This window comes from Equus caballus, chromosome 20 (assembly GCF_041296265.1).
Source record: "Equus caballus isolate H_3958 breed thoroughbred chromosome 20, TB-T2T, whole genome shotgun sequence".
NCBI lineage: Eukaryota > Metazoa > Chordata > Mammalia > Perissodactyla > Equidae > Equus > Equus caballus.
In genome coordinates this window covers 65,863,678-65,888,207 of record NC_091703.1, presented here as the reverse complement: position 1 = coordinate 65,888,207, position 24,530 = coordinate 65,863,678, and the positions used below count along the sequence as shown (strand labels likewise).

The 24,530-nt window shown below is 43.3% G+C and overlaps 1 protein-coding gene across 4 annotated transcripts in view; it reads left to right on the top strand.

Moving 5' to 3' along the window:
- Positions 1–368: 368 nt before the first annotated feature.
- Positions 369–24,530, top strand: part of B3GAT2 (beta-1,3-glucuronyltransferase 2) — a 55,458-nt gene continuing 31,296 nt past the window's right edge. For 3 of the 4 annotated variants that reach the window (XR_002802350.2, XR_011430094.1, XM_070245778.1), the window contains exon 1: positions 369–1,086. Coding sequence is in view for 2 of the 4 variants with exons in the window: in XM_070245778.1 (XP_070101879.1) it covers positions 502–1,086 (585 nt within the window). In the remaining 2 variants the exon portion in view is untranslated. The remainder of the gene's footprint in view (positions 1,087–24,530) is intronic. The other variant, XM_023625157.2, reaches the window with a different exon arrangement.

Genomic DNA, 24,530 nt, shown 5'->3' with positions numbered 1-24,530 from the left:
TCTGAGAGGAGCAGGACGGAGCGCAGGCTTGGCTGCGGCGCGCGCTCAGAGCTGGCACCAGCGCCCCGGGGTCCCCTCCCGGGACTCACCGCTCCCGCTAGGACGTGACCAAGGAGCCCTGGGCGCCTGCCTCCTGCCCTCGAAGGTGCCCCAGAGAGCGCATCGGGGCCCACGGCTGAGCACAGCGCCCGCAGCGCCGCGGGACCCGCACCGGCTCGCAGTCCTCGGGAAGAGCGCGGGCATCTCCGCCTTCCTGGGGTCGGCTCCACTCCGGGCCCGCAGCGCGCGCTGCACCGAGTCCGCTTGCCGCCGACCCGCCCCGTGGCCCCCGCTCCTCGGCACCTGCGCGGAGCCCCCGAGCCCGGCGCCCGGCCCGGCAGCGCCCCGACCCCGACCCCATGGAGAGCGCGCCGGCCGCCGCTTCCTGAGCCGTCCAAGCTGCAAGCTGGGTCCCCGGCTCGCTCCTCCTAGGACGTCCGAGAAACCGGCGGGGAGCGCGCCATGAAGTCCGTGCTGTTCAGCCGCTTCTTCATCCTGCTGCCCTGGATCCTGATCGTCATCATCATGCTCGACGTGGACACGCGCAGGCCCGCGCTCCCGCTCACCCCGCGCCCCTACTTCTCTCCCTACGCTGGGGGCCGCGGGGGCGCCCGACCCCCGCTCCGCAGGGGCGGCCCGGGGCGCGGCTCCGAGCGGCGCAACGAGTCCGGGCCGCCGCGCGCGCCGCCCCTGCCCACCATCTATGCCATCACGCCCACCTACAGCCGCCCGGTGCAGAAGGCAGAGCTGACGCGCCTGGCCAACACCTTTCGCCAGGTGGCGCAGCTGCACTGGATCCTGGTGGAGGACGCGGCGGCGCGCAGCGAGCTGGTGAGCCGCTTCCTGGCGCGCGCCGGGCTGCCCTGCACGCACCTGCACGTGCCCACGCCGCGGCGCTACAAGCGGCCCGGGCTGCCGCGCGCCACGGAGCAGCGCAACGCCGGCCTGGCCTGGCTGCGCCAGCGGCACCGGCACCAGCGCGCGCAGCCCGGCGTGCTCTTCTTCGCCGACGACGACAACACCTACAGTCTGGAGCTCTTCCAGGAGGTAGCGCCGCCCGCCGCGGGGCGGGAGGGGCCTCGCCGGGACGCCGGGAGGAGCTCCTCGGGGCTCCCGTAGCCCCCGCTGCCCCGGGGATGGAGGGCGGGCGAGAGGACCCCTGTGGCCCGAGGGAGTGAGGCTGGCCGAGGCTGTGCTGCCCCCGGGCCCCGAGGTCGGGCCGAGGGACAGCGCAGGGTGAGGAGTGACTGTGAGGGTGGAGCCCAGAGGTGGAGGGGCGGCGGCCAGGCGAGCTCGGGAGAGCGGGGGACCCTGCACAGGTGTGACTGAGTCCAGAGCCGCATGGGGAGGAAGATGCAGGTGGTGACTCAGAATCAGCCCAGAGACCTTTCTCTCGTCCAGCCCCCTGGCACGGAAATGGGTAGTAGTGACAACACCGACTTCCTGGGGGTCTTCCCTCCCTCTTCCCCCACCCTGCAAAGGCCCTTTCTGACTCCGAAGATGACCTCTTGTGCAAGGAAACCCTCTGGCAAATGAGTTGGGCTGTGCGGCCCGGTGGGTGTGTCTCTTCGCAGCCCGAGGCATCCCCCGGACTGCCGGTTCCTTTTCCGGACCTCTCCCGGGCCTCTCCTGCCCCGGCGCTCGCCCCGGTGCTTGCCGGCGGCCCGGCCGCTGAGGAGCGCTCCTCCCTCGCGTGCCCAGACCGGCGGAGAGGGGGGCCGGTGGTGTTTCTTGAGGCTGCTATTTTGCAGTCTGTGTTTCCTGCAAACGATACTGAGTTGCATGGTTTTGTCAGTTTTCTTCTTCCTCGTACACAAGTAGACCTTAAAAAAAGTGTTGGATTCTTTCACATCCCGTGCGACGGTCGCCTTCCTCTACCCCAAATTCCCGGGCCTCCTGCCTCCAAGACCCCGCCCCCCAGTAAAGTGGGCGGCCTGTGCGTCTAGTAATCATATAGACCCCACACCTGCATCCGAATATCCATGTGGCTTTCTTAACTCAGGGCCGAGGTTCTCTGTACCCTAACAGTTTAATTTTCCTGCCTACGTGGCTTTTAAAAATCCATTTCTTAAGGGCAGTCGCCCCTTCGTACGCATTCACCGCCTCCTTCTTTGTGTGTAAAAGGACCAGTAATTGCTCTCCATCTTTCCTTCTTCATACTTTCACCCTATGGGGCTTTCCTTCCCTGTTTTCGAGTAAGCTTGACGTTGTGTGGTATGGTCTTTGTTATTAGAGATTATAGGTGTCAAGATTAGAGACGTCCTCTGGTTTATTTAAGTTGGGCTTTTATTTTGATCCTGCTTATGTGCTCTTCACCCGAAAGATGTGGTTTGTATTCTGAAGGAAGGACCTTTGCGTTTCAGTACACCATAATTTTAAACCTCAAAGTTTCTTTCTTCTGCAACTTGGAAGCTGCCTTACCTGTGAAAATGTGCCTCCGTGAGAGTGAAGTAATGACGTCGTTGTTAGCTAACCTTTCCGCGGCGTGGGCCGTGAGGGGGTGTGGTTTCAGTGCGTTCCCCGCCGCCAGCCTGTTGGGGTGCTGTGTTAGAGGCATGGGGGAGCGGGCACTATGGGCAGTGAAACGGTCAGAACAGTGTCTGTCTTCAGTGCTTCCCAAACTGAAAGGAAGGCTTGGCGGTAGTGGATGTTAAGCAGCAAGAGAAGCATCCAGTAGGTTTTTTCTTTTTCTTTTTTTTCAGTGAGGAAGATTTGCCCTGAGCTAACATCTGTGCCAACCTTCCTCTACTTTTATGTGGGTCGTCTCCACAGCATGCCTGCCGAGTGGAGTAGGTCCATGCCCAGCATCCCAACGGGCAAACACAGGTGCCGAAGCCAGGATGTGGAACTTTAACCATTCGGCCAGGTTTTTTCATTGGTCCATAGGGGGAAAAAGAAAGAGAAAGAAGATGAAAGAAAGAAGAGAGGGTGAGAAGAAATACTATTGGCCAAAAGGAAACTAGGAAGGGAAAAACTTGCAAAACTTTGAAGACACTAAAGTAAACTTAAGAGCATATGCAACTCTTTTAGAGAGGCGTGCGGAGTATATAAAATACAGAACAGAAGGAAGTTTTTAAAATCATAATATGCATGGTACACTTAGAATTTAAATTCTGTAGTTCCTAGAGGTTCTTCCCAGACAGTAATTTTATGACTAGTCCCTTTCTCCACCACCATTCCTCCTCCCCACATGAGTGTTTTTGACAGAGTAGGCGTCTGTCACCAGCATACACGTTGATACATTCCATTTTTTACAACACATTCTTTTCCTTAGCAAGCAGTGTTTTCATAGAAAGCAGTACTGAACTCTCTAAAACGTCAGATAGTTGAATTTATGCATTCTTAGTCTTGTGCTTTGATGGGATGGTCTACCCTACACCCAGTCTAGGATTGATGATTCCATGTGGATTACAGTCCAGACATTGCTCTCTTGGAGAAAAGATAGGACCAGAAAAACCATCTGAAAACTGCAGCTCCTGGGGGAAGGGAAGATGCTGTAGGGCCGAGGCATAGGTCTCTTTGCATTGTGCACACACACACACACATTAGTTCTTAAGTAATTCTCAGTACTTAAGGAAAGAATGTCCTGGGGCCGGCCGGGGGCATAGTGGTTAAGTTCAAAGATTCCGCTTTGTCAGCTGGGGTTCCTGGGTTTGGATCCTGGGCACAGAGCTACACACTGCTCATCAAGCCATGCTGTGGCAGTGTCCCACAAATAAAACAGAGGAAGACTGGCACAGATGTTAGCTGAGGGCCAATCTTCCTCAAACACACACACAAATGTCCCAAGTCAGGCTTCATCTTTTGATCGTAGTGCATCTGATTTCCATGGTTGATGTTAAGTAGATGAGATAAAAGAGGAAAATGAACCAGGTACAAATTAGCTCCCTGAGCACTGGCGGCATAGGAAGGAAGGTAAAGATGAAAGGTCTCCAAATTAAATTAGAGGTGCAACAGGCGGTCCCTGTTCAGTTATCCCTCCCTGGTAACTGGAATGGCGCTTTCTTCTCCCGTACAGCTGACTAATTTTCAGCCTCCCCTTTCACCCGAGCTGTGCCACCAGAGAGAAATATTTGCGTTGAACAGTCCTGCTTCACAGCCACATCCTCCTGCAAATGGAGGTCGATGGGGGTGGCACCTGCAGACCCCGCCTTTGAAAAGGAGGTGGGCGGGGTTCAGGCTCAGGATCTCCAGGGCTCCTCCTGCTCTTCCTGCGGCCTGGGTGCGGTCTCGCCCTGTGGCACACGGGTGAGCCTGCCTGCCAGCGCACCCTATCCATCCAGCTCTCCGGAAAAGCTTATTTGCAGAGGATTTAAACTGCTTTAGGAAAAGCCACAACTGCAGATAAATGCGAGTCTGTAACTAGTCATATTTTCAATAACACTATTGATCAGGTTTCCGTTCTTTGTTAGAAAACCTTCCAAGCTTTCCTGAGTGTAAAGCTGCTGCCTTTCAGGTGAAGTTGCTTTCACCTAGGAAATCAATTGAATTGAAAGGTTAAAAAGTAGCACTTTTCAAGGAAGAAGAAAAAAACTTTAATGAGGTAAGACTGGAAGACAGGCTGACTCTAAGACACTTAAGGGGCCCACTGGGTTAATGAGACTGCATCTCGATGATGTCTCTGGCAAGGAGTGGACTAAAGAGGCCCTGTGTCTGGGTTTTGTGGTTGGTGCTGTTGAGCTGTCTGTGCTCCGGGCAGGTGGAGGGAACGAGGGTTAATTCTGTGGCTCCTTTTCTGAAGCGCTTATATCATTTATATGCTCCCCCTTTACATGCAGCTTATTGGAGCCACAATCCAAAGGGAACTCAAATCTACAATGCTTGGCACTTCTCTCCCTGGGTCGTGAAGTCTATGTGTGTTTCCTGCAAGGAGACAAGAGATGCAGGTGCTTCTGTAGGGTGATTGTCTTTTCAAAGCAAAGAAACCTAGAAGATTCTCTTAGGTATAGTACAAAGAGACTATTTGACCTGAAATGTGCCCCTTGTATTTTATTTCTCTCCATCTAAAAGCATATTAATAGTCATGCCATAGGTCTAATAAAATGTGAGAATTCTGTAAAAATGTATATAGAAAACTACAGCCCATTTTCTGAGGCTGTCGATGTTAGAGCTACAAATGTTTTTACTCTCCCTGGGTGTACAGTACTTGAGTTATGACTAATTTTTACAGAATTTTCTTTGGAGACAAGCGGTTTTCATTTGGGATTTTGATATTTTAATGGACCAGAAATAACTGGTTTGGGTTTAAAAGACGTTCTCCCTTCTGCCCCTTCCTGTTGTCTTTTTCCATCATTCTTTGCCCTCCAGCTACTTTTCTCTGATTAGTCTTTCTCGTGAACAGACCTGGAGACGGCCGGGTTGTGGTTTGGTGCAGTGGCTGTGTGTCTTTTCACATTTAGACTGTTGTCCGCTGCTTCTTGGAGACCCTCTGGGGCGACTCCATTTTCTTCTGTCTGCTCCACTTGCCTCTAAATTACAAGCTGGTAAGTTTTCTCTTGTGTGAACAGTAATGGAATAGTAATTGCTTTAAGGCATACTACAAAAGTAAAATAGAACACCCAAAGTGAGCGGTCTTATTTATTAACTATTCCAGGTGGTATTTAGAGCTTTTTTTGTTACCGGATTCAATAATGCTCAGATGTGTCTATTCAAATATTTTGGACTCTGATGGAATATTTGCTCAGTCTGTACAAGTTAACACATTATTGTATATTTGATTTATGGTGCTGTTGAAATGTGAAATTTAAGTTTTGCATGGTTTTCAAAATCTCTCCCCAAAACATAAAATTGTTGTATCTGCCCACAGATAGATAGATAGGTAGGTGATAAGTAAGTAGGTTTAGAATAGATTTCCAATTTACAGATATGAACTAAGATAATCCATTGCACATACCTGATAATTTTCTTTTTAATTTTATTGAGGTCATAATAGTTTATAATATTGTGAAATTTCAGTTGTACATTATTATTTCTCAGTCACCATATATATGTGCCCCTTTCCCCTTATGCCCACCCCCCAACCCCCTTCCCCTCTGGTAACCACTAAACTGTTCTCTTTGTCCACGTGTTGGTTTATCTTCCTCATATGAGTGAAATCATGCAATATTTGTCTTTTTCTGTCTGGCTTATTTCGCTTAACATAACACCCTCAGGGTCCATCCATGTTGTTGCAAATGGGACAATTTTGTCTTTTTATGGCTGAGTAGTATTCCATTGTGTATATATTCCACATCTTCTTTATCCAATCATTGGTTGATGGGTACTTGGGTTGCTTCCACATCTCGGCTATTGTAAATAATGCTGCAATGAACAGGGGATGCATAAGTCTCTTTGGATTGTTGATTTCAAGTTCTTTAGATAAATACCTGGTAGTGGGGTAGCTAGGTGGTATGGTATTTCTATTTTTAATTTTTTGAGAAATCTCCATACTGTTTTCCATAGTGGCTGTACCAGTTTGCATTCCCACCAGCAGTGGATGAGGGTTCCCTTTTCTCCACATCCTCTCCAACATTTGTTATTTTTTGTCTTGGTGATTATAGCCATTCTAATGAGTGTAAAGTGATATCTCAGTGTAGTTTTGATTTGCATTCCCTGATGATTAGTGATGTTGAACATCATTTCATGTGCCTATTGGCCATCTGTATATCTTCTTTGGAAAAATGTCTGTTCAGATCCTTTGCCCATTTTTTGATTTGTTTGTCTTTTTGTTGTTGAGTTATGTGAGTTCTTTATATGTTTTGGAGATTAACCCCTTGTCAGATATATGATTTGCAAATATTTTTCTCCCAGTTGGTGGGTTGTCTTTTCATTTTGTTCATAGTTTCCTTTGCCTTGCAGAAGCTCTTTAGTCTGATGAAATTCCACTTGTTTATCTTTTCTTTTGTTTCCCTTGTCCAAGTAGACATGGTATTCTAAAACTGATGTCAAAGAGTCTACTGCCTCTATTTTCTTTTAGGAGCTTTGTGGTTTCATGTCTTACCTTCAAGTCATTGATCCATTTTGAGTTAATTTTTATGTATGGTGAAAGATAATGGTCTACTTTCATTCTTTTGTAGGAGGCTGTCCAGTTTTCCCAACACCATTTATTAAAGAGACTTTCCTTTCTCCATTTTATGTTCTTAGCTCCTTTGTTGAAGATTAGCTCTCAGTAAGTGTGTGGTTTTATTTCTGGGCTTTCGTTCTGTTCCATTGATCTGTGTGCCTGTTTTTGTATCGGTACCATGCTGTTTTGATTACTATAGCTTTGTAGTATATTTTGAAGTCGGGGATTGTGATGCCTCAAGCTTTGTTCATTTTTCCTCAGGATTGCTCTGGCTATTCAGGGTCTTTTGTTGCCCCATATGAATTTTAAGATTATTTGTTCTGTTTCCATGAAGAATGTCATTGGGATTCTGATTGGGATTGCGTTGAGTCTGTAGATTGCTTTGGGTAGTAGGGACATTTTAACTATATTTATTCTTCCAATCCATGTGCATAGAATATTTTTCCATTTCTGTATGTCATCATCGACTTCTTTCAATAATGTCTTACAGTTTTCATTGTAGAGGTCTTTCACCTCCTTGGTTAGATTTATTCCTAGATATTTTATTCTTTTTGTTGTGATTATAAATGGGATTGTATTCTTTTTTTTTTTTTTTTTTTTGATGAAGATTAGCCCTGAGTTAACTGTTGCCAATCCTCCTCTTTTTTCTGAGGAAGACTGGCCCTGAGCTAACATCCGTGCCCATCTTCTTCTACTTTATAAGTGGGACGCCTCCCACAGCATGGCTTGCCAAGAGGTGTCATGTCCGCACCCGGGATCCAAACTGGCGAACCCCAGGCTGCCGAAGTGGGACACGCGCGCTTAACCGCTGTGCCACTGGGCCGGCCCCAAGGGATTGTATTATTGAGTTCTCTTTCTGTTAGCTGGTTGTTAGAGTACAGAAATGCAACTGATTTTTGTAAGTTGACTTTGTACCCTGCCACTTTGCTCTAGTTGTTGATTACTTCTAGAAGCTTTGTGATGGATTTTTTAGGGTTTTCTATATATAAGATCATGTCATCTGCAGACAGTGAGAGTTTCACTTCTTGATTGTGTATTTGGATTCCATATATTTCTTTTTCCTGCCTAATTTCTCTGGCCAAAACCTCCAGTACTATGTTAAATAAGAGTGGTGAGAGTGGGCACCCTTGTCTTGTTCCTGTTTTCAGAGGGATGGCTTTCAGTTTTTCCCCATTGAGTATGGTGTTGGCTGTGGGTTTGTCATATGTGGCCTTATTATGTTGAGGTACTTTCCTTCTATCCTCATTTTATTGAGAGTTTTTATCATAAATGGATGTTGGATCTTGTCATAATGTCTTCAAGGTTTAGCTACATGGTATCATGTATTAAAATTTCTTTCTTTTTAAGGCTGAATAATATTCCATTGTATGTATATTCCACATTTTACCTTTCGCCTGGTGAAGGATACTTGGATTGTTTCCACGGTTTGGCTGTTGTGAATGCTGCTGAACGTTGTGAACGTGGGTGTACAAATATCTGTTGAGTTTCTGCTTTCAATTCTTATATGTGTGTATATACAGAAGTGGAGTTGCTGGGTCATGGGGTAGTTCTATGTTTAATTTTGGGGGTAACCACCATACTGTTTTCCACAGTGGCTGTACCATTTTATATTCCCACCAACAGAGCACAAGGGTTTCAGTTGTGCCACATCCTCTCCAACACTCGTTATTTTCTGGTTTTGATAATAGTGTGAAGTGGTATCTTATTGTGGTTTTGATTTGCATTTCCCTAATGATTAGTGATGTTGAGCATCTTTTCATGTACCTGTTGGTCGTTTGTATATATTTTTGTGGAAATGTCTATTCATGTCCTTTGCCCATTTTCAAATTGAGTTATTTGTTTTTGTTGAGTGTTAAGAGTTCTTCATATATTCTGGATATTAATCATGAATCAGATATGTGATTTGCAAATATTTTCTCCCATTCTGAGGGCTGCCTTTTTATTCTGTTGATAGTGTCCTCTGATGCCCTAAAGTTTTTAATTTTGATGAAGTTCAATTATTTTTTTCTTGTTGCTTCTGGTTTTGGTGTCGTATCCAAGGAAACGTTGCCAAATTCAATGTCATGAAACTTTTCCCCTTTTAATAGTTGCATAATTAGCTCTTATGTTTAGTAATTAAGGTGGGTCCCTTTTGAATTAATTTTTGTACGTAGTATTAGGTGAGGTTTCAACTTCATTCTTTTGCATGTGGATGTCCTATTTTCCCAGCACCATTTGTTGAAAAGACTGTCCTTTCCCCATTAGATGGTCTTGGCACCCTTGTTGAAAATCATTTGACTACGTACATGAGGGTTTATTTCTGGGCTCTCTGTCCTGTTCATTGGCCTATATGTTTGTCTTTATGCCAACACCACACTGCTTTGATTCCTGTTGCTTTGCAGTAAGTTTTAGAGTGAGGAAGTGTGAGTCCTCCAACTTGGTTCTTTTTTAAGATTGTTTGGGCTGTCTGCGGTCCCTTGAGATTTCATATGAATTTTAGGATGGATGTTTTTCTCTTTCTGCAAAAGATGTCATTGGGATTTTGATAGGGGTTGCATTAAATTTGCAGATTGCTTTGGATAGTGTTTCATTCTGACCGTATTAAATCTTTAAATCCATGAACATGGAATGCCATTCCACTTATTGGTGTCTTCCTTAACTTCTTTCAGCAATGTTTTATAGTTTTCACTGTACACATATTTTGCTTTCTTAGGTTTATTGTTAATTATTTTCTTTTTGATGCTACCTGTTAGGTTTTATTAATTTAGTTTTGGTCTCTCTCCCATATCTGAAAAATATCATCATATACTACCAATAGAACTAAAAAATCCAGGACTGAGGGAAACTTTGGCTACACAGAGCAACATAAATAGATCTTAAAAATATGGTACAGCATAGAAAAATGGGAGGGGGGGGAGGAATCTGTTCCACAAAGCCATTTATGTACATTTAAAATACTGCACACAAAGTGTTATGCATTTCACAAGGACACACAAATAAAGTAATTCTCCGTTTTCTGGTTGTGTTCCTAGGACGGTGGTCTCTGGTGAGACATTTCCAGGCATGATTTTAAATGACTTGGCTTTTGTTCATGTTCATGATCCCACATGCATGAGAGACTAAACTTCTAAATCCTGAAACACAGAAGGAAGAGCATCCCTTATTCCAGGCCTGAGTGTGTAGCGTTTACATGGTGTAGTTTTTCCTGGAAAGATAGGTGTCTTGTTTCTTAATCACCTGAGAAAGGGTTTGCCTGGTGACAGGTCCCATGGTCTAAGCCACGGTCGGAGAATCTCTGCCCTGAGCAATACGTGGTGATGGTGATGGTGGTGGCAGTGATGGCAGCAGACACTGATACTGTGTTTATTTATGTACCTGTGTTACCTCATTCAATCCTCAAAACAACCCTATGGTACCGTAGTGTTACTATACCCATTTCCATATGTGGGAACAGCACAGAGAGCCTTGCTAACTTGCCCAAGACCACACAGCTAACTAGTGGTGGAGTTGAGATTTGAGTGCTGGGGTCAGGCTCACAGATCCAGCTTTTCACTTGCTTTATCTCTAATTCATTAATTCTTTTGTTTTATTTTGCTCTTTTATTGCCTTCCTTCTTTGTTTTTGATTTAATTTTCTCTTCTTTTTTTGGTTTATTGAGATAAAAACTTAGCTCCTTGATTTTTCTACTTTTCTTTTTTCTGATATATGCTGAAAGCTAAACACACTGTTTGAGCTGCATCCCATAAATGTTGACGCTGTGTTTTCATGTTCACTTCAAAGTATTTTCTAATTTCTGTTGATTTATTTTTTCGTATCTTTTTCTATAATTTTACTAAGTAATTCAAAGTATGTTGCTTAATTTGTGAACACTTATGGCTTTTTAAATTATCTGTGGTTCTGATTTCTAGTTTAATTCTTTGCAGTCTGAATACATAATCTAGTTTCACTGGTTGAAATGTATTGAGGTTTGCTTTATCTTCCAGCATACGGCCGGTTTTTGTGCATGTTCCACGTGTACCTAAAGAGAATGTTTATTCTGCAGTTGTTAGGTTTAGAGTTCTGTACATATCAGTTAGTGGGGTGCTGCTTAAACTCCCTAAATCTGTACTGATATTTGGCGTGCTTGCTCTATCTTGTACAAAGAGAGCTGTGTTAAAATTTCTGACTGTGCTTGTGAATTAGTCTTTTTCCTTTTACATTTATCTACTTTTTGCTTCATGTATTTTGAAGCTATGTTATTTGGTGCATTCACCTGTAGATTTGTTGTTTTGTCTTGATGAAGTGACCTTTTATTGTTATGAGATGTCCCTCAGCACCTCTGGTGATCTCTTTGTCTTGAAAGCTACTTTGTCTGATGCTACTGTAACCACAGTAGCTTTCCTATGCTGACTGTCTGGTGTATCTCTTTCCATCCTTTTACTTTATCCTGTCTCTGTTCTTATATTTAAGGTGTGTCTGTTGTAAATAGCATATAGTTGGTTCTCATTTTTTTAATCCATTTTGCTTTTCTTATACTCTTCTCCCAAGGTAAGGACTTGGGAGAATAACCTGTAAACAAAGCCTTATTTAAATAATTCCTGCCATGAATCTTATACTGAGTAAACAGCCTCTGCATTTTTTATGAATTGGACTTTTCTGAATTAGGTTTTCTTTCAAGTACCACCTGCATCTTTACTTTGAGGGGAAGGTAAACCAAGTAAAGGTTGGTCGTGATAACTTTGTAAAGTAACCATTTGCTGAGGCTACAAAGAGTCTACTTACTGCCCAGGAAAGTTCTATCAAATTCTTCCTTTTTAGTATTTTCTGAGAGTGTTTAATTACTTCTATAATCTTAGAGGGTTCCCTCCCTGTTCCTCTTTTATTCATTTGTCACATATTCTGAGTATATTTCCCATCAGGAGAGCCTGAAAAGTGTTTTTCTTTCTCTCAGATTTCAGGTACAGAGGTGGAGTTGATCGTGCTTCCGCATCCTAACCTACCATCGACATCGTCCTATGCAAGCTCCCTCCCTTCTTGTTGCCTTTGTCCTTACCGTCAGGCATCTATTCTAACATGCATGCTGCGGATTATTTCGTTTCTGTGTCTCCGTGTGAAATGTATCATGTTTTGTGTGCAGTATTTTAAATGTATATAAGTGCCATTATGGAATAGATTTTTTTCTACTTTTCCATGCTGTACCATGATTTAAAGATGTATTTTTATTGCCCTGAGCAATAAATCTAATCCACTGCTTCTGACTGTGGAGCTTTTATTTTCAAGTTGGAATTCTCATAATGCTCTATTTATTTGGGAAATTAGAATTTACCATGAGATGCTTTGCTGTATTGATCACCATAGCACTCTAGTGATTTATTAATAGGTGAAAAAAAATTAAAACTCCAATCCTGCTACTCCAAGAGACTATTTAGTCAAAGACTCCACCAAAATTAAAAGTTCCCAACTTCTTGTGCATTAGGTCCAGTAAATGTGAATCTTACATGGAGAGGACCAGTGCCCCCAGCCCCTGGGCCTGACTCCTCAGTATCCCCCCTCTGCGCACACCCACACTCACATATGCACACACACACACACACACAGCACCAGAAGACATATTCTGAGACCATATTCATTTTTTTAATGCTTTCACGTCAGTGGTATTAGTTTGCAGCTTTATTGAAGTCTGGATTACTTCTTGGTATGTAAGTCTGCCTATTGCATGGAAAGACCAGTGGACTAACGAGACCAGCCATTGTACGTTGGTTAGAGCTCCAGATGCCCATGCCAAGTGAACTGTACACTTGGACACACTTCCTTTTACGTGCTGGACACGCTGCCACAGAGATGAGTTAATATGCCCTCTGCTCTCCTGAGACATTTTGGGGAATGTATAGCAAAAGGGGCACATTTTAAAGGGCAGCAACAGCTTAATATGTTAGAATGTGTTAACAAGCTAATATGCAGAAGTTTTCTGCAAGCCTAACTACACATTTGATTTTATGTAAAGTTTTCCTTTTTGATATCCAAATGAAGATGAATGTGGTATTGGCAATTGTTAATTATGTTCATAATTTCAGTAAACATCGAATTTTACTAAAGTATATAGAGCTGTACAAGGGATAGTAAAATAGATGGGGCTTATTTGAATTTTCCAGAAGGCGTGTGTTTTAACACTGATGGCAGGAGAGAGGATGGGCTCATGTAGGGTAGGGGGACCTCCAAGTAGTAACCCTTTTCTCTTGTCCGTGTCCAATATTGTCACAGTAGCGTTATGCTCTTAGGCAGGAGTTCTTTTCTGCAACAGTGCTACTTTCCTAGAAGCCTGGAGGAAAATAGAAGTTTAAATAGTTTGTAAATTTGGCTAGGATAAGTACACACACACACACACACACGCACGCACGCACTCACACACACACAAATTGCATTTGGCTCTTTAGTCTCCATGACAGTCATCTGTTTCCACATAAATACCTTCAGGCCAAACCTCTTTAGCAAGGACACCAGGTAGATGATTATGTCTTCCTCTCCTGCATCCAGTGAGATGGCACATATTGTCAGGTCATCTTACGGATGGTGAGGCCAAGCTTGACCACTTGATCAAGGTAGTGACCGCCAAGTTCTCCATTGTAAAGGCACATTTTTCTTTTGTAATTACTAGGAAACCCATAGGTTGATACTCTGAGATGGTGTGTAACTAATGACCCATAGATTGATACTCTGAGACAGTGTGTAATTAATAAGTAACCCATAGATTGATACTCTGAGACAGTGTGTAATTAATAAGTAACCCATAGATTGATACTCTGAGACTGTGAATATCTTGTTTCCCAGCAATGTTTACCCAAGGGTTCCAGCATCCGGTAGTGATTCTTGCTTCAATTCATTATTGCACCGGGGAGACCAAATGGTGATTTCCTTACTGGATCATTTCTTCTACATTTGCCAGCTGGCCTTCTTCCTAAAGAACAGCTTCCCTCTCACACCCCCACCCCCCAATCTATAACCACAGGCTTGGGGCTCCCTTTCTCCCCACTGTGTTTTGATCTATGAGTGTCATTCTTTTTGATGCTCAAATTGTTCAGAGATTGGCCGCAATGCTTCAGACCAGCTTCTGTCTTTCTGGCACATGTCCTTGTTTATCTATGAGCATGTCTTTGCTTTTTTGGCACAAAACATTCTAGACTCATCTGATACTTTCTCTGGCCAGCCCTGGAATCAGCCACTTCTCCAAGGAGCTCTGATTGCTTTTAATGGAGAATGGTATTTGCAAACCAAATCTGAGTGTTAGGTTGTATTTATTGCTACTGGGTTGTTAATATTTCCAGGGCTTTTACTCACGAGATCGTATTGAAACCTCCTAATATTTTGTTTTTATCTTAAATCAGATTTATTGAGGTATAACTTACCTATAATAAAATGTCTTGTTTTAAGTGTAGAGTTTGCTGCGTTTTGGCAAACACTTGCAGCCTTGTAATTATCACCTTATAAACATCTGCAGTTGGTTTTTACCACCCGTGGCCTCTACTTTGCTTTCTGTCACTACCGATTTGTTGATCTATTCTAGAATTTCACATGAGGGACTAATACAATATGTAGCCCTTTGTTTCTTTCGCTCAGCATTATGTTTTTGAGATTCATTCATGCTGTCGTGAATATCAATAGTTCATTACTCTGTATGGCTGAGTAGTAATCAATTGTGTGGATAGATCACTGTTTGTTTAATCTGTTCCCAAGATGGTTCACATTAGGGCTGTTTCCAGAGTAAAGCTGCTGTGGACATTCAGCTACAAGTTTTTGTGTGTACCTATGCTTTCGTTTCTCTTGGGTAAATACCTAGAAAATTGCTTGGTCATATGATAAGTATATTTTTTAATTTTACAACAAACTGCCAAATTGTTTTCCAAAGTGGTTGTACCATTTTGTACTCCCACCAGGGATGTATGAGACCTAATTAGTCCACATCTTCATCAACACTTAGTATTGTCAGTCTTTCAATTTTAGCCATTCTAAAGGGGTGTGAAGGTATCTTATTGTGGTTTTGATTTCCATAATCACTGATGATATAGAACATCTTTGCAAGTTCTAATTGCTCATTCATTTTTCTTTGATGAAACGTCTGTTCAAATCTTTTGGCCATATTTTAATTGTCCAGCATGGTTAATGCCAATCATACTTTAGCCTTTTTTATTGAGCTGTAAGAATTCTGTGTATTCTGAATTTGTCTTTTGTAAGATATATGTATTGAGATATTTTCTCCCAGTCTGTGAGTTGCTTTAAAATTTCTAACAGTATCTTTTGGAGAGTAGAAAATTTTAATTTTAAGTCCAATTTGTGAAATTTTTTAGGGTTCATATTTTAAGGTCCTATGTAAGGAATCTTTGCCTACCCTAAGACCTCAAAGACTTTCTTCTATATTTTCTTCTACAGATTTTATAACTAGTTTATGTGTCTAGGTCCATGATTCTATTTTGAGTTAATTTTTATGAGTATTGTGAGGTATAAGGATCAAAGTTCTTTTTCTTTCTTTCTTTTTTTTTAACATAGATGTCCATTTGTTTCAGCACTATGTGTTAAAAAGACTATCCTTTCTCCCATTGAATTGCCTTGGCATCTTAGTAAAAAAGATCAACCAGCCATTTGTGGGAAGAACTATTTCTGAGCTCTCTAATCTTTTCCATTTATCTGTCTATCTTTACACTGATGCCACACTGTCTTGATTACTCTCACTTTATAATAAGCAGAGCTGAGGCTAGCTCCTCCCAGACAGTCCAGGATTCACACATTCATATGCCTTCGAGCAAGTAACATAATTAAGTGAAGCTGGCCATGTGTAAGTATTATGACCTTATTTGTATTAAAACTTAAAGGACTAAAACTTTAACCTGGTTTATTTTCATTTATTAAGATTTTTAATTATGTTCCTTCCCCATATATTTCTCACAGTTCTTATTATTTCTAATGGTGTGTTTTAGACACATACTTTGCATATTAAATATACTGGAATGTTCCTCATTTCCATACATACAACAGTGTTGCCTCCCTGTTTTCTTGTGTTGTCCTTAAACAGCCAGTTATTTCTCCAGCAAAAGTGAGTTTATTTGGGATCTTCAAAGAATTGCAGTTTGGGGTCTGCAACCATGGGGAGCCCCATGCAAGTCTGGAGCAGCAAGGGGAGGAGAAAATCTTTATAGAGGGGAAAAGGAAGTTGGGGGGTTATTGTAAACGAAGAGTCCATTGGAAGAACTGAGAGTTCCATATGCTGTCGCTTCTCAGTGGCTGAGTTGTGACAGTCTCTCCTTGGCTGAGCTTCTTGCTGGTCAAGAAGAGGAAGTCTTTCTTCTTTCTGTTGGGCTCTGCTGTCAAGGTGGGGTGTCAGAGTGTCCCTGTTTGGCCTCCCAACTCCATTTTAATGAGGTTTCTGTTTACTGATTTCCACACTTGACATACACGGCCCGTTTGCTTTGTTTCTGAGCCTCCTGCTTTGGAGAGAAGACTCTCTCCTGTGACAGCACAAGCTGGTCAGGAACGGTGACTGACCTGTAGACTGAGATTTGGGGCTGTGATGGGAATGGTGGGGAACCATGGTGAACAGGGGAGGGTTGGCCCTGCGGAAAGTGGCCTTTCAATGCCACTGCTGCCATCATGGGATCTAGCACAGTTTGCCAAATTTTCAGAGAGGCCAGAAACCTTTGGATTTTAACAGGTCTCAATTTAAGACACAAGCTCTGTGCAGGCCAGACCAGACTTGCCTTTAGGGCCACATATGGCCAAATGCTCCAGCTTGTGACCTCTGGTGTGCACAATAAAGAAGAGTATAGAAAGCGAGTGAAAAATTGACCCCGGGCCAGAGAATAAGTCTGCATCATACCAGACAGGGTGACTCAAGAAGGATGATCGCCTCAGGGACTTTTGAAAGAGATTTCTTTTTTACAATAGACTTTATTTTTAGAACAGTTTTAGCTTTACAGAAAAACTGAGAAGCTGCTAGAAAGTTCCCAAATACCCCACACCCAGTTTCCGTATTATTAACACCCCATATGAGTATGGTACCTGTGTTACAATTAATGAATCAATGCAAACTAAAGTCTGTTCTTTATTCAGATGTCCTTGGTTTTTACCAGTGTGCTTTTTCTGTTCCAAGATCCTGTTCTGGGTACCACATTACATTCAGTTGTCTTGTCTCCAGAGGTTCCCCTTGGCTGTGACAGGTTCTCTTTGTTTTTGATGATCTTGACAGTTTTGAGGAGTACTGGTTAGGTATATTGTAACAGGCCCCTCTATTGGAACTTTCTGAGATTTTTCTCATGATTAGAATGTAGTTGTGGGTTTGGGAGAAGATCACAGGGGTAAAGTTGCATTTTCATCACATCATGTCAAGGGTACATACTGTCAATATTATCTTATAGCTCAGCTTGTTCCGGCTCTGGCCACTGGGAGCTCTTTCAGTTGGCTGTGTGCTTTTCACATGACCCCATCAATGTGGGTTTATTTGGGGTTGTGTTTGCATTTTTAAATACCTCCTTAGTCTCTGGCATTACAAGATGCTTTAGGCTCATCTTGTATTTTTCCCATCCCAGTGCTAGAATCAGTCATTTCTCCAAGAAGCTGGGGTTCCTCTTATTAGAGAAGGGTATTTAAAAAGACCACAGAGGTCAAGTTCCAGTCTCAGCACTTCATGTCAAGGGTACATGCTGTCAACATGACTCGTCACTGTTGATGTTGGCCTTGATCACCTAGCTAAGGGAGGGCTTACTGGTTTCTTCCCTGTGAAGTTACAGCCCCCGCCTCACATAATTATTTGGAATTCTTCTGTATGGGGGATTTGTCTGTTCCCCATATGCTTTTTTATTCAATCATTTATTTATATACCTTAGCTTGTATTTGTTTTCAGCATTTACTTTATACTTTGGATTGTGACCCAATACTGCTTCATTCTGTTGCTCAAATTCTTCCAGCTTTGGCCATTGGGAGGTCTTTCAGTCGACTCCTGTGGGTCTTCTGTGTGCCTCCATCAATTTGTGGGTTTTTCTTTCTGTGCGCATTTCCTTACTTTCTGGCTCTAAAGATACCCCAGGATCATCTTGTATATTTTCTGCCCCAGCCCTAGAATCAGCTACTTCTCCAGGTAGCTCTGCTTCCTTTTATTAGAGCATGGTATCAGAAACCAAGATCTGGGTGCTAGGTGGGCTCATTGCTGCTGGGGTGTCATTGCTTCTAGCCCCCCTCAGCTGACAGAGCAAGGAGAGATACACATATCTATCAATGTATCTATATATGACCATCTCTATATTAGGGTAAATGTGAATTCATACTGCTGTCTCCAGCTCTAATCCATAACCACATGGATCATTCTAGCCTTCTATTTTGCTTATCTGTAAGTTCTCACTCTAACATCCACCATCTGAAATAGATCTTTTTAATTAAGGAATGCAGTGGGACGCCCTGTCAAGGGCCTGTAGCACTTGAGTTCCCTCCTTCCTGGCAGGTTTTTGGTTTTTGGTCTTCCTGTCCACAGTGGTTAATGCTGCTGCTGCTTTAGGCTTAGCTTGTGCTGATGACCTTGAGGAGCCCCAGCAGGTCCCAAACAGTCAGCTTCTCTGCATTGTGCTCGCTCTCCTTGTACCACCTGCTTCCCTTCCAGCCCTGTCAGCGTCAAACTCAAGTGATGAATTTTGCAGGTAGATGTGCCATTGCTTTTATTTTCCTAGAATTTTGGCTCTGTAGGCAAGGACTTTGTCTGCCTTGCTCTGGGGCTAGCCCAGCACTGGACACACAGTAGGTCCGTGAGGGATATTTAGTGGAAAAATACAGGAGAGATGGAGGAAATGTTAGACTCGATCTTCTACCCAGTGACATAGGAGAAGGGTTGAGAATATAAAAGTAGGAACATTTCTGCCTTCTGGAATTCTTAGCTCCTTTAAGTAATTAGCTTTTGCACCTCAGAAGTTCATGCCGTGGGAGTGGTGCTGTATGGAAATCAAAACAGGCAAAAAAAGAGCCAGGGAAATAGAAAGTCATGCGAAGGACACTGTGTGGAGTGAATAGCACTGAGCCAAGTGACAATTAGGAGGAAAGGATGGTGAAATCATTAGGGGGCGGACGCAGGAAAGAGAAAGAGCAGACATGCTGTTAATTTCCAAACTTGTTCCAAAGAAAATTTACAAGTGTGTAGGATCGTAGAAATGTAGACTCCGTGTTGGAGAATTTCAGATGTTTATGGACAAGGACGTTGGAAAGGACCCTTGGCTCCAGGCCATCACTTCTGCGTTCCTTCGTCTTATTGGCACTGCTCTTCCCTTTGTGTCCTTAGTTCATTGGATCCTGATGGATTTGGGGTGGGTTTTGGTTTTGGGTCTTTTTTTTTTTTTTTTTTGCCACTGAAATTATTAGTTTAAAAGCAGGATACAGAGTGTAACATTCTTTATTGTAATTCTATTCCTTGAGATTACCTATAGCATCTGACATTTCAGAAGATCAAGAATTTTTTCATTTCTCTTTGGAAAAAATAAAACAAGATTTCACCTAGTGGTGTGTCTCAAAGGGAGCTGAAGACATTTGTTTAGCTGCTTCTGTTTTCCTCTAAGGGCATTCTGACGATCACCCTCGTGTGATCCTTTCAAGGGCTCCAGTCTCCGGAGCTGGCTGCTAGCCATCTCCCAGGGAGGGACCAAAAGGATGCAGCTTACAGCTGAGGAAAGAGGAGTTGGCTAAAGAAACAGGAGCTGGTTGTTGGTAAGACACGGGAGCGCACAGTTGTTACCTGCCTCCCTCCTTTCCTGGAGAAGATGAAGACCACAAGCTCCACCTGTCCTGGGAAGGTTTCGGCAGCATTTAGCCTGGAGGGGTGTGGACATGTACCGAATCCTCTCCTGTGTCCTTTGTGGCCATTGGGTCTCTGGCAATTACTCTGCCTGGGGTTTTGGCTTGTTAGCATTGCTATGCAAGTCCTGTCCGTTTAATTGTGGGTCATGGTGGGAGGAATAAATGGCAGAATGTGACTTTGAAATTGAATAAATAAACGGGAAGAGAATGCCTTTGGGGATCAGACCTGTTTGTAGTATAACTCTTATAAATCTGTGAATTGCTTCCTCTTTTTCCTAATTTCCAGTGCTTCATTCCTCAGTTTTAGATTGGAGCTCCCACCAGGCACCTGAAGTTGTGCCTGTTATGTAACTGCTATTTTGTGTTAAGAAAGTAACAAAACTCTTAAATACTGACGATCTTTTAGTTATATGAAAGTGCTTTTACTTTTAATAGGAACAGTCCTTGTTACAGTTTCCCCCTCTCAGAAAAGAACTTGGCTGCCAAGGAATCCTTAAAGAGCATAGCTTGAGTGAAAAGGACACAGAACAAAGGAGAGACCCCGGGGGTGAAATGAAGAAGTTCTGTAAACAGCTGTGCTACTTTCCTTTGAAACGTCTGCACGCTCTGTGTGCTGCAGCGATCGTGTGCCCAGGGGCTGTGTGTCTAACTCCGTGACGAAGGTTCCACGCTGAATCTCAGAGCAGCGTATGTGGCAAGGGCATCAGGATCTTTCCGAAGTTTTAAGCTATTTAAATGACAAACTTTTTAAAATTTAGCGTACCTGGAAACGTAAGCCTGCCACATCCCTGCGTTCAAACAGTCATCACTTCACCTTGCACGCCTGACCCTTGGAAAACATAAGACGTGAGCAAGTGGCAACTCTGAGCTGCTCTCAGAAATCTGGAGTGTGCTAAGTGAAACTTACATTTTCTAGCATGAAACTGGCCCAGAAATGTGAAGTTTTGCTTTTTGATTCGTCTCGTCACCTTGAAGCCCAGGCCACTCTGTAGTCTGTGGGCAAAATCCTACACAGCTTAAGCGAAAAGTCTGCCACAAAACTCCCTTGGCCATGTTTAACTCCTCCTTACTAGAGGTCCCGCAGTTATGGCTTATTATTCTCTTCCATGGCCATTTCTCTTTTCCTATTTTCAGAACATTTTTGCCTTCCGTTCTTTTATTGTCTGTCTTCCTCTTTGATTGTGAGCTGTCCCTTGCACGGCACAGGCACACACGGATGGCCTGTTACATGTGGCCCACATTTCTACCTGGGGCTTACACACTTATCAAGAACTTTTTGGCAGCTGCTGTGTGCAGGGCACAGCTGTGTTCTCTCAAGAGGACAGGAGAGTCTGAGATGGAGTCTGCTTCCTAGGCTTGCACAGATTTGAAAATTTAAAGCTCTGGGCAAAAGCAAGTTAGGAGCTGAAAAATCATAGGTATCTTAAGAAAATATTTAAAAAAAAGAATACTATTTTTAGTGCCTTATAGTTATAAGGCCATTCTGTTATTTTAAGAAAAACATATAAATTAGATTTAACTTGGTTTCTTAGTAATTTTGATATATAAGATAAGGAAATTGAAATGTTTTCTCTTTCTGCAGTGAGTGAGGGAACAGGAATCTGAAAGTGGAGTGAGTTGGGGAGGGAGCTGTATTTTTGTGAAAATTTTAGTGAATTTTCTGGGGCTTTTTTCCCACCTATATGGAAGACCTAGGACACAAAAGCATGAAACATTAATGTTGATTCAAGAATTAAATCACCGAAACACTGTTAAGAGAAATTACAGCTCTAAACAACTGAAGAGAGAGATCGTGTCCATGGGCCGGAAGACTCAGTAATGTTAAGATGTCCGTTCTCACCAAGCTGACATGTGGATTCAGCGCAATCCCAGTCAGAGTCCGCTGAAACGGACAGACTGACTCTGGAACTCAAATGGAAATGAAAAGGAGTTTGAACAGTCCAGACGACTTTGATAAAGAACAAAGTTGGAGGACTAAGACTACCTGATTACGAAAGTTATTATAAAGCTCCAGTAAATCAGGACAGTGTGGTGTCAGCATGGAGATCAGCAGGCAGACCAGTGGATCAGACTGGAAAGTCCAGAAATACACTCACTCATACATAGCCACTGATTTTTGACAAAGGTGCAAAGGCAGTTGGGTTGCTTTGGGACAATTAGATATCATTGGAACAACTGGATATCTGTATGCAAAAACAAAGGGAAGAGGACTTCAATCAGTCCTCATACTATACACACAGATTAACTCAAAATAGATCACAACCTAAGTGTAAAACCTACAACTGTGATACTTCTAGAAAGGAAAACGCTTGTGACCTTGAGTTGGCAGCAGAGAAGTCTTAGACACAACACCAGGAGCACAATCCATGAAAGAACCAGCTGGTGGCTTGGCCTTCATCAACATTAAGCGCTTGAAAAAATACTATGATGAGCATGAAAAGATGAGCCACAGACTGGGAGAAAATATTTATAAATCATATATCTGAGAAAGGATTTGTATGTGGGATATATAAATAACCCTCAAAACTCAATAGTAAGGAAATAATTTTAACATAGGCAAAATATTTGCACAGATATTTCACTGAAAAAGAGATACAGATGGCAAATAAGCACATGAAAAGATATGCAACCTCATTAGTCATTAGAAAAATGCAAACTGAAACCACAACCAGACACTATTCGTACCTTTTAGAATGGCTAAAATTAAAGACTGAGCACACCTAGTGCTGGTGAGGATGGGAGGAAGTAGAATGCTCACACACCGCTGGTGGGAATGGAAAATGGCCCAACCACTTTGGAAAATAATTTGGCAGTTTCTTAAAAAATTAAATGTACACCTACCATATGGTCCAGCCATTCCACTCGGAGGTATTTATCAAAAAAATGAAGTTCACATAGACTTGTACACAATGTTCACAGCAGCTTCATCTGTAATTGCCAGAAGCTTGAAACAACCCAAATGTCCATCAACAGGAGAATGAATAAAAAAGAAAAACCTGCAGTCCATCCATATGATAGAATACTACTCAGCAATATAAAGGAATGAACCATTGATACATGTTACAGCATGAACGAATCCCCATATAGTTATGTTCGTGATAGAAGCCAAATTTAAAAAAAATAGCAGAATGTATACTGTAGGAATCCATTCATGTAAAATTCTAGGAAATGCAAACCAATGTATAGTGACAGGAGGGAGATGAGTAGCTGCCTGGGGACAGGGCATGTGGAGAGGTGGAGGGAGGGGTTAAAAGGCACAGGGGGTGATGGATATGTCCATTCTCGTCACAGTGCTGATGGTCTCGTGGTTGTATACGTATGTCAACATGTATCAAATTTTACATTTTAAAAAGTGCATTTTATTCTCTCCAGGGTCCCCGAGACCACCCGCATGTTTGGTGATTTACTAGGACTCACTGTGCTCAGCACACAGTTGTACTTGTGGCCCAGGTTTATTACAGCGACAGTCAGGACACGTAGCTGATCAGTGTGGGAGAAAGACGTGGGGAAGGGTCTGCAGGAATCCATGTGTGGCTTCCCGTGCTCTCCCGCCCATGGGGAGCCACATGCAGCACACCCTCCGTCCAGCAGCAAAAATGCCCAGGGAAACCCATATAAGAATCAGGGCTCAGGGTTTTTCTGGGGGGCTGGTCATATAGACACCCTCTGCCCATCAATATTTCAGATTCCAAGAAGGAAATCAAGTGTTCAGTGCCCCAGGCAGGCAAAGAACCGTATCAGTGTGGGGACTGTTTCAAAAGCCAAGTTCCCATGTGCCTGCCAAGCACCATCCTTGCAAGCAGGCGTTTGGGAAGACGACAGTCTCAGGACTAACTCTCTTCTGTGCTCTGTTATACCAAAAAAAAATCATCATATAAGTTAGTATGAGCTAGCACAAGCAATGGTGATTAATTTATTGGAAAAGGGATGGACTATAAAAATAGTAATTTCAGATTTGGAGAAGCCCAGAACACTGACGTCTTTATTACCTGGAATGCTTTACACCCTTAAATCCTCTCTTTGGAATAGGGGGGATATTAATAAGTAAGTAAAATTGGGATGCTCAGCAAATGGGAGCTTCTAATTATTTTTACTGTTGCCCTGTCCAGCACCCATCCTGGAGGAGGGTGGTGGTTTCCCCAAGACGCTGCCTGATGTCAGCAAGCTTTCTGGTGTACGTGTCTTTCTCCTTGAAGAAATCCAGCAGATGACTTTGAGCTGAGGGTCGTCTTGACCCGAACTCTGCTGGGTGCAGCAGTGTACCTGGGAAAGGAGCCAGCGCTCAGCTGCCCGCCTGGGGCAGCTTCTTCTCTAGTTTGGCCCAGTTGCCCTTGAGAGACAGGTGACTTTAGGGCTCGTTTTTCTTTTTGGCATTCCTGGGGATGCCTGGTGTCTGTTCTGTGTCTGGATCCCATTATGACTATCCCAAGCCAAGATTTCCATGTGTCTGTAGCAATAAAAAATTTGGAGAAAGGCAACTCCCGTGGCCCCTCTGAGCGAAATTTTTGCTGTTGCTGAGTAATAAAGTTTCTGAGATGGGTAGTGAGCCTCTCACCTCCGAACATACAAAGTGTTTTTTGAAATATTCGTCTTTGAAACAAGTAGAAAATATCCTATAGTCACACCTTAGCTTCATCTGAGCGATGTTCACTATGGACGCCTGTGGCATTTC